This window comes from Eretmochelys imbricata, chromosome 25, assembly GCF_965152235.1.
Source record: "Eretmochelys imbricata isolate rEreImb1 chromosome 25, rEreImb1.hap1, whole genome shotgun sequence".
In the NCBI taxonomy this organism is placed as follows: Eukaryota; Metazoa; Chordata; order Testudines; family Cheloniidae; genus Eretmochelys; species Eretmochelys imbricata.
In genome coordinates, this window is record NC_135596.1 from 12,026,387 (window position 1) to 12,036,634 (window position 10,248).

The 10,248-nt window shown below is 44.2% G+C and overlaps 1 protein-coding gene across 2 annotated transcripts in view; it reads left to right on the forward strand.

Annotated features, from left to right (window-relative positions):
- Nucleotides 1–5,168, forward strand: part of PTBP1 (polypyrimidine tract binding protein 1) — a 53,088-nt gene extending 47,920 nt beyond the window's left edge. For both annotated transcript variants that reach the window (XM_077805416.1, XM_077805417.1), the window contains 2 exons: nucleotides 1,502–1,579; nucleotides 2,045–5,168. In XM_077805416.1, the coding sequence (XP_077661542.1) occupies nucleotides 1,502–1,579; nucleotides 2,045–2,177 (211 nt within the window). In that variant the 3' untranslated portion in view covers nucleotides 2,178–5,168. The remainder of the gene's footprint in view (nucleotides 1–1,501; nucleotides 1,580–2,044) is intronic.
- The last annotated feature ends 5,080 nt before the right edge of the window (nucleotides 5,169–10,248 follow it).

Here is a 10,248-nt window from a genome sequence, read left to right on the forward strand (position 1 = left end):
TGATCAGTTAAGGTGAGCTATTAGCAGGAGGAGAAAAAACCCTTTTGTAGTGATGATCAGGATGGCCCATTTCCAGCAAAAAGAAAAGGAGTACTTGTGGCACCTTAGAGACTAACCAATTTATTTCTCTAAGGTGCCACAAGTACTCCTTTTCTTTTTGTGAATACAGACTAACACGGCTGTTACTCTGAAACCTGTCATTTCCAGCAGTTACTCACACCTTCTTGTCAACTGTTGGAAATGGGCCATCCTGATTATCACTACAAAAGGCTTTTTTTCCTGCTAATAGCCCACCTTAACTGATCACTCTCCTTATAGTGGGTATGGCAACACCCATTGTTTTCATGGGGTGTGTGTGTATCTTCTGTGACAAAGCTCTGTCCTTGCCTCTGTGGGTCCCGCGTTTCCTGGTGGATTTCGCTAGCCACAGAGGCACACTGTGACCCTCCACGTAACCCTTCTCTCTAGAGACAAGGGTCACAGTCTGCTGAGCCATTTTCATCATAAGCCAGCGAGGGAGGTGAGGAGAAGTTATCCTTCCTTGCACAGTTTCTGTTGTCTCCCAGTCTCAGTGATTAATCAGAGGGCGGGGGGAGCCCGGGCCCACCCTCTACTCCGGGCTCCAGCCCAGGGACCCTAATAGTATCAGCTATGGTAGCTGACCTTTTAGAAACATGACATGTACAATTCCCTGGGCTACTTCCCCCACAGCAGCCCTCACTTCCTCAAGCTCCAATTCATCCTTACCTCAGGGCCTCTTTCCTTATGCCTGATACGGTGTGTACTGCTCAGTCTCTCCAACAGTGCAACTTCCTCCCACAGCTCCTGACATGCACACCCACCTGACTGACTGGGAGGCTTTTAACTAGTTTCAGCCAGCCCCTGGTTGGCTTCAGGTGTCCCAATCAACCTAGCATTCTCCCTGCCTTCTGGAAAGTTCTTAATTGGCCACAGGTGTCTTAATTGACCTGGAGCAGCTGCCATTTCACTTATCCTGGTACCAGGGATTTGTGGAGCCTGGAGCTCATATCTATCTCCCACCACTTTTCTATAGCCATCTGGCCTTGCCCCGTCACACTTCCTACTGTATCTTCCACTGCATGCATCCAGGGAAGTGGTTTTTAGCCCACAAAAGCTTATGCTCAAATACATTTGTTAGTCTCTAAGGTGCCACAAGTACTCATTCTTTTTGCTGATACAGACTAACACGGCTACCTCTCTGAAACCTATCCCCAATCTAAATTCCAGTAATGTTATCAGAATGCTTCTCATAGTACAAAGTAATAACTCACTCACTGAGAAGTAAGGGAATTGCGATCTTCCATGTGTAGCAAGAAGAAATGCTTATCCATCATTCTACAGTATGACATCTTGGATGCCAGTGCAAGGATGACAGTAGAAAAGAGTTTAGAAAAGGAACTCGTAAAATGTATAGTTAAGGCATAAATTCCTAGTTCATGCCAGCTGACTAGAAAACTGACTAATTTCTTGACTTTTTTAGACCTTCGATAACTGAAGAAGACCTTAAGATGCTGTTCTCAAGCAATGGTGGGATGGTGAAGGGATTCAAATTCTTCCAGTAAGTCTAAGATTTTAAAACTGTCCTCTTGGGAGAAAACTGGTAAAGCTAAATGAAATCTACCAGTGAGTTCTCCACAAATTTGAAGGTGCTAAAGGCGCTGGGTAGTTACGGTCTCAGAGCAGAAATTTAGCTTGGCTGAATTATTGGTTGTATGGAACGGTCATTCCTTGATGATATCTGGTTTAGAGAATGGGGGCAAGGATAATAAGTGCACATAGAGTGCTGGAGATGAAATTTAGTCTAAGATGACTGCGTTGGTGGCTTGGATGCATGTTTTCATCGTAGAGACTACTCAGTCCTGTGGGAGGAAAGGAATAAATCTTTTAATGAGCAGTTTTACTTGCTGAGATGTCTGTTTGGCCTTCAGCATCAGACAAGAAAACTTCTATTGAGTCAGCAAGAGCGAGGCTACACAGAGACAGTACCAAACGTGTCCTATAACTAACTGACTTTTCTTGGCAGGAAGGACCGTAAAATGGCTCTAATCCAGATGGGCTCTGTGGAAGAAGCCATTCAGTCACTCATCGAGCTCCATAATCATGACCTTGGTGAGAATCACCACCTGCGTGTGTCCTTCTCAAAGTCTACCATTTAAAGCTTTGGAAGGCATGAGACAGAATGGACCTGACTAAAACCTCATGGGTTCAGCCCTGACCTTAAAGGGCTGAATGCTAGGAGACAACTTCCATCATTCCAGAAAAAAAAAGCCACTTTAAAAATGCAGCTGAAGTGACCTTAAAGACCAGAGATTTTATTTTTTTAAAGAGAAATCAGTTTACCGGTTTTTAAAAAAATTAAATCTAATTCATATTGCTAACCTTGCGGTGATGGGATAACAATCTTGATGGCTGTTCAAACAAAAAAAATCACAAGTTAAAGTTTACACTTTGGAAACTGCTCTGGGAATTTTCCTCTTCCTCCCTCTGTCTCTCCCCCCACCCCCCATTAAAAACAAAAACAAATGGATCCTAACAAGCTTATCAGGTTTCACACTGATGCCTTTTTTATTTTCTTTACCCAATCAAGCCTTGGAAGACCCAGAAACCACTGTGTGAATTCACATTAGCGCCTTTGACTCAGGATCTTGCAAAGTACATGGTGTGCAGGAGATCCTAACCCACCCAGTGCAAAGGGTTTTAGGGTAATATTTTCTAAGCTGCGCATCTGCTATCCTGTGCCTTAAATTCTGTTTATTTGGGAAAGAACATCATCTGAACTGTAAGGATTAGATTGGGGGAGTTGAGGAGAAAAAGTGAGTTCTGGTTGTTGGATCAACTCGTAATGAAGGACAAGTAAAGCTGGCAGAGTGGATAAAGAAAATATTTGGCTTTAATTCCTTAGGCAATTGATTGTCCCACTGTCCATGAACTGTCTAATAATCTGCATAGTATCATGTATCTTCTTGCTACTTTTCTAGTCCGCATGTGGTTTTATCTCCGTCTGTATACTCTTCTAGGTGGGAGTTAATTAAAATGCTTGGTTTATTTCATTCAAACTAAGCAGAAAGGTCTGCATGGGGAAACATTCCTATGGTCTCATTATATTCCAGTGTTGGTAGCAAGCTGACAGGCTCTCTCTTCACAAGAGCCTTGATCAAGCTATAAAATTAACCACTGTTGGACACTTGTGAAGAAAAGAAATGAGTATGAGCTTGTCTGAATTGTACATATATCTAAACACTTGACTAGGATTTGAAGAATTATTGGATATCCCATGGTTAGAAAGGTGTTCATCTGAGTCACCTTCATGCCCCTAATTTGGCAATTAACAAGACCAGTGTAGCTCCGCCATCATTCTTGTAGCATGTCTTCAGCGTTTGAGCTTTTGTTTTAATCCTTGTATTATACTTTTTGATGCAGTTGCTGTCATCTGTGCCTAGCAATATTTCCAGTTGACCAAATATTCTAATCTCTTTATATGCAAAAGAAATAGTTTAACTTTTTTATAGATCAATAAGATGATATAAACGTAATCTAAATTTACTCCTTTTGTTGGTATTACCCTTGTATACTGTACTTATTTTATTCTTTTTTTTGTAATTGAAACTGTAGGGCAGGAATTTAGTTTCAGGCTGAGGTCATGACTGAGGATGAGTAATGTAATGAAACCGATAAAACATGTTAAGCTAAGCAGAGCTTTTTTAAAAGGCAAAAGGTGTTCAAAGTAGTGAGCACCAGAGACTTCTGATTTCGATTGAGTAAATGGACCAGGCTAAAGTTTTTACTTTTTTTTTAAAACCTATAAGCCCAGATCTTTTTAAGTTATAGGAAGGAAATTTGTTAAAAGTAGAAGAATGCGGCAAGTTGGTTTTTTCCCAATGATAAAACCACTGTTAAACTGAAACACCATTCCTCTGGCTTACAACTCTTTCCCGTGCCGTTCTGCCTTCTATTTTGTATAATCCAATGTTGCCTTACATTTCCCTTTAACATGCAACCTGTTTGGATGCAAAAATAACAATAATCTTATACTTTTTCAGGGTTTTTCTGCAAATAGTGGACCAAAGTTTGTTTTTTAATTGTCTCTTTGTGTTGCAAGTTGTTTTCCTTGCCTAGCATGGAAGCTCCTGACTTGCCTGTCACTGAGGGGTTGGCAAAGTCTTAACCTTTCTTAGTTCCTCTCTGAGCTCTTGTGGTTGTGAACTATGCTGGAGAAGTGTGTGATGTCTGAATGAGAGTTCAGCTTGGGTTGCTGGCATGAGCTTGGTAGTACTGGCCTGCCTTATCTTCATCTTCTCCTTGCTTGTGGCTGAAAGGAGTTAGAAGCCATCTTAAATGAAACAATAGCGTTGCCCACAGTTTTGAGCTGAAAAAAGGGCTCAGCTAACAAGTAGATGCCGGCTCCAAATTACCATAGATCCTTATAAGCTTGTTACAGAAAAGTCTTATGATCTCCTTATCTGAAAAGCTCCAGATTTCCTTGGCCAGCATCTTGCACTCAGTAGAGCAAATTAACTGTCATTCTCGTAATTGCTATCAACCAGAGTTAATTTGCTTAATCTCCCTTCCCTCAAATCAAAAACAGTAAAACAATTTCCCTTGTAGCTAGGGGACACTGGCTGTTGAATGTGCACCCTTGAACATGCCACAAGCAGCATTCTGCCATGAAGAGAGATCCATGCGCAACCCAAGTGGAACAGCTGCAGTTTAATTTTTAAATGCATTCAATCAACCTCACCCAAGAAACTGGGGAGAGGGTTATTGGAATTAAACCTGTTTGCTGGCTGCTCATATGGATCGGTCAGCAAACAGACTATATATTTTGTAAGATGCAAGCAAATGAATTGAGGTGACCCCAGAACCCAGACAACTGTGGGTTTATCCTTTGCATCCCTATGTTTGCATGTAAAGAATGAGTAACAAAAGGGTGTAAATATTTATAATTTTTTTATACCTGTTGTAAGACATGAGGGGGCAGCAAAACCCAGTTTTTTATGGTGAACAGATGTATTGTATATTTTGATAACAGCTATTACAGGTTCAGTATTGTGGGAGGGTGACCACACACAACATCAAAATTCCATTGCCTCTTTCAAAGAATGTTTGTAATGCAAAAAGAATTGAAATTAAAACTATTTTATAACAAACTTTGTACCTTTCTGTAGATCTATTATTTACTGTTCAGATTGTAGAAAGCAGTTATTGGCCAGTCTGTACTTGTGCTTTCAATAAATTTCTTCTGTATTCTTTGCTTCTGATTTTCCTATCTTTTTATTGTGCTTTTTTTGTTTTTGCTTCTGATTTTTCCTTCTAATGTAATTTCAGCTGCCTCATTTTATATAACTTTGACTTTCGCATACCTCTGGGCTGGTGGAGTGTTTACATTCGCATCTTTGGCTACACTGAGTCAAGGGTGATGAGAGCCAGATTAAGAGCCAGAAAGGGAAAATATAGCACATTTAAGTAATCCACTCCAAACTCTTCACACTCCAGTCCTTCCATGTTTGAATGGGTGAAGTTCAGAGGTATGAGGTTACAGGGTCCTTAACTGATGCTCTGCCTTTGTCACATTCCAACACTTTTTACTTCATGTTCCTAAACTTTCCATATACTCTAGCTAATATCCATGGAATAACCTAACCTTCAAGTTAAACATAATAGCCTTTGCAGTATTCTGCTCTAGAGATGTCTGTAAACTTTTTGGTTAGCTTGATATTAAAGCAGTGAGTGATTCACTGCTTATGTTCTTGTCTCTAACCAAGCGAGACTCCTGTTCCAGTCACACCAGTATAGCACATTTCAGAGGTAATATGAGAGATGCTCTTGATCGTTGCATGTGATTTCAGTGTGCACTTGCACAGACAGACACAATTCTGGGTCTCTGAGTTGGTGATTATGATAATGACAGATAAGAATTTGTTTCTTGAACAACTCAGTGAATTAACAGTTCCGGCTTACTAAAGGTAAACATTAACCAGTTCATCTGGAAGCTTAAGGATGTAAAGTGCAAACCCAACAAAAGAGAAATGTTTTTCATCTCATTAAAAATATCTGTTAGTGAATTTCCCAAGGGAAGCTGTGGTAATCTAAACACTTAAAACTAGACTACTCAACAAAGCTGTGTTGATATATCATGGGCAAAATGGGTATTCTCATTTCTGTGAAGGATGGCTGCTCCGTTAATACATCTCGCCTAAGTTCTTTGACAATAAACTTTCATCCCTGGACTCTCAGTACAGTGACTGAGAAATGCTTGAGAAAAACACGCACTGTCATTTTTATTCATAGGTTGTGCTGTAAATGGCCAGAGACTTGTCACTGCAATAGTTTGTCCATAACAGGAAGGCAAGGTTGGTGCAGGCCAATGGGTTGCATTGTTGTGCACTGGACCCTAGTAAGTGATGATTGAAAACACAGTTGCGTTTGACTAGTCGTTCCCCAGGAGCAGGAAGCATGGTGGTAGAAAAGCTCATTGAACTAGGTTCAAAATACGTATTTGGGTCTCTGCGTTTTTTTAACCTTTTTTAGTGGAGGGTTAATGCACATTTACATCACTCTGCCTGTGTCTGTTCTGTAGACAGATCAGTAAGACCAGCCTTCAGTGTTGCCAAGCTGATATTTTTCTAATTTTTCATTTTTCTAATAGAAGGAAAAGATTATTTTCCCCCCTAAGGTGTCATGAGATTTGCAGTAGCCTCTTTTCCCTCACCTGTGCTCATGCTGCATTGGAAATGTAATGCAAGCCATAAGCAGCATCACCCACAAGAGCCAGTGAGCTAATCATTATTCATGGAAGTAGTGTGCAAGAGAAGTTCCTTTTGATGAGGGGGTTACTAGGGCTGTAGCCCAGTGCCAAATGTCAAAAGATGTAAACTAAAAAGGATAGTTTTGTCTGACTCTAGGCAGAGTAGATCCTCTATCCTTGCCCTTAATTACTGTCAGGAAGTCTGTTATGAACTGACCCTCCCTGTAGAAGAGGAAAGTGCTCCTGAATAGTAAATGGAGCACAGTAACTGTGCCCAGGTAATTCCCATATGATCCTGACCCATGCTGAATAAATTGCTTTTTAGGTACAAAGACATACGTTTGGCCCTTGGACAACACTTGTGCCGCCTTATTGGGATCCTGGAAGTGGGTGGGCAAAGCCTGCCCACTGCTAAAGGTTCCCCCCCCAGCCTAAGAGGGGGCTCCACAGGACCTGGAAAACCAAATAATTACGGGGGACAACCAATGAACAGGGACAGGAGTGCAGTCAAAGGGTCAAACGAAGGGAACCGGACAGGGACACCAAGCAGAGAACCCCAGACAGCGCCCACTGCTCCTCGAAGGCGTCAGTGGACACTGCCCAGAGGAACTCTGCCCGGAGGCGTGAACGGATGGAGGATCAGAAATAGGCCCCACAGTCACAGGAGACTCCACTGGCCAACTTCCTCACCCTGGTTTTATAGATGGCCACTTTAGCCAGGGCCAGGAGGAGGTTGGCCAGGAGGTCCTGTGACTTAGTGGGGCCATGGATAGGGAGTGCATAGATAAGGAGGTGAGGGGAAAAGTGCAACCAAAATCTTAACAAAATATTTGTGAGGATCTGGAATAGGGGCTGCAGCCTGGGACACTCCAGGTATACATGTGCCAGGGTTTCCCTCACGCTGCAAAAGGGGCAGGTGTCCGGGTTTAGGGTGAACCATGCTAAGTACACGCCTGTGCTCATGGCTCCGTGAAAGAGCCACCAACTGATATCCCCGACAGGCCTCAAGACCAGGGTGGAATATAGGCCGGCCCACCAGGGTTCCTCACCCTCTAGAGGTGGCAGGAGGTCCCGCCACTTTGTGTTGGGGCAGGACGCGAGGGTGAGGATGTGAAGGGTGTGAAGCACGAGCCTGTATAGATGCTTTCTTGGCGTGGTCCAGAAATGAACTGGCTGCAGCTCGTGTAGCTGGCTCACAGTGAAGAGGCAGGGGGGTTGGTCAGCTCCACAGGGCAGGGGCACGATGAAAAGGTCCGGAGGGCCTTGGGTGGGGGGTGGGCGCGGCACGCCCTCTTAGGACCTGGTCGAGGTAAACCCGAGCGGCAAAGTGGCTCTCACCTCCTGAAGTACGCACAGGGGAGTATGAGGTCTGGAGATCCCCATGTGCTGAGCGAGCATCAGGGGATCCAGCCAGTCTCCCCAGTCATAATCCAGGAGGTCTCAGACCCTGGTGACTTCTGCCAGGACCAACCTCTGGTGCAGCAGATACATATAAGCCCCACGGGGTCCTGCTGTGTCTTGAAAAGTTGTTTCCTTTCCCATTTAGCTCTTCCTTCCAGTTAGAGAAGTTGGTCAGTATTCCTGGAGGGCCCTTCTGCTGTGCTATAATCCCACCAGCCACATTCTGCTATGGCTTGTTGGTCTGAGGTCTCTGGTGTTCGGGGATCTCCCCCCTTCAGAAAAGGTGCCTGAAAGGGAAATATCGAGCTTCCTAGAACAGACTGAGATCGCCTAGGAGGGGAGGAATCGGGGCTTGTCCTGCATTCCTGTCCCTCTCAGCATTGGACAGTAATGAATTGCTAATTATCAGCTGTCTGGTGCAGTAATTATGCCTTCCCAGATCTGCCACTCTGGGCAAAGCAAATATCGATTGAAGGGACAGGCAGGAGCATACAGTTGGGACCATATCTCCATGGAGACGGCTGCGGCTGTCCAAATGCATGGCTCCTGAGCTCCCCTCAGCCATCCCATCCCCACACACACACTTCCTGTCTCTCCCTGCATGTGCAGCTAAGCAGCCTGGCTCATTGCCATGGAAACTGCTTGGCTGGGGCCCAGGGCATGCACAGCTTCACAATGCAGAGAGCTGGGTGAGGAGGATTCTTTAAAGGGCCCTTGGCTGATGTTTATCTAGCTTGTAGCTGTTACCTGGCACCAGCTTGAGGGGTGTTATCTTCAAACTAGCTTGCTGAGGCATGCTGATCTGCTGGAGGGTAGGAGAGGCCAAGGGGACAATGCATTTGCTTGAGAACAGATGTGCATTCTGGTCTGGGCATAAACCCATGTGTATATATGATGGAAGTTTCTATTCCAGGTTTGTCTAAGCACTAGAATTAGCTCTTTTTCCTATTCACATGCTCGTAATTGGACCGTCACTCCCTCTGTACCAATGTGCAATAAGTTCCACTAGTCTCTTGAGACTTTTAGATTGCTCAGAGTCAGTGCTAAGACCCCTGCACCTGCCAGTTGAGACTCCAACACAAATATGCTGCCCAGGTGAAGTATAAGACCAGGTGTGACTAAGGCGGTGAGAGATGAGGGAAAGTGTGTAAGAGTTGTCATACACGTGCGGTTTGTGCTAAAGCTTTGCTGTAACCAGTTGCGCAAGCCAAGAGGTGCAATCTGCTCTGACCTCCTTGTGGTGGGCAGCTCTCTCCCTGCAGTCTGAATAAACTTCACAATCCAGCACTAGTGAGAGAAACTCAGCTTCCCAAAGCGTCTATGTATGTCTAGCCTACAGTAAGGAAACTGCAAACTTCAACCAATCAACAGGGCAGTAAATGGTGTCCTCAGCCTCCTTCGAGCAGGTCTATCTGATCCAATGTTTGAAACATTGGCACCTATTCTACATTAGCACTTCCAATGTTGCTAATGCCAGTGCAGTCGAACCCATGTTTGCAAAGACAAAATGCCCCACGGTCAGCTTGTCGCCAAGGCCTTGCTTGTGAAACTCTTTGAAGATGGAAAAGTGGTATGTATCGTTGTCTTAACACACCGATGTGGAGTGTAACGGCTATGGAGGCACCTAGGCGGCTGTTAGTGCAGCCTCTCACAGCAAGATTTCTTCCCACCAGCGTTGATTGCAGACTGCAATATCGACAAAAGGATAAACCTGTCTGCATCAATAACTTTCGTGAGGCACTGAGCTCTGTCTTCAGAAGCGGTTAAATGCAGATGTGCCTAAAGCGCTGCTGTATGGCTTACAAGCCCCTTGACCCAGGAATGAGCACGTTTCTCAGCAGGCTCTCTGCTGTTCACAAAACTCTTCACAGCACCAGCGAGAAGAAACCTAAGCGCTTGAGGGGAAGTGTAACCTTTCCTTTCCGCCATAGTGCCCCGGGTGGACTTGGAAAGGCCTGAGCAGTGTGCTGTGCTGAGGTTAGACTATCTTACAGCATTTCATCCTTCTAAGAGATCCACAAGGTGACGTCAATGATTTAAACCCTACCCACCCCATTTCTAAATGCGTAGAAGTGGCGCTG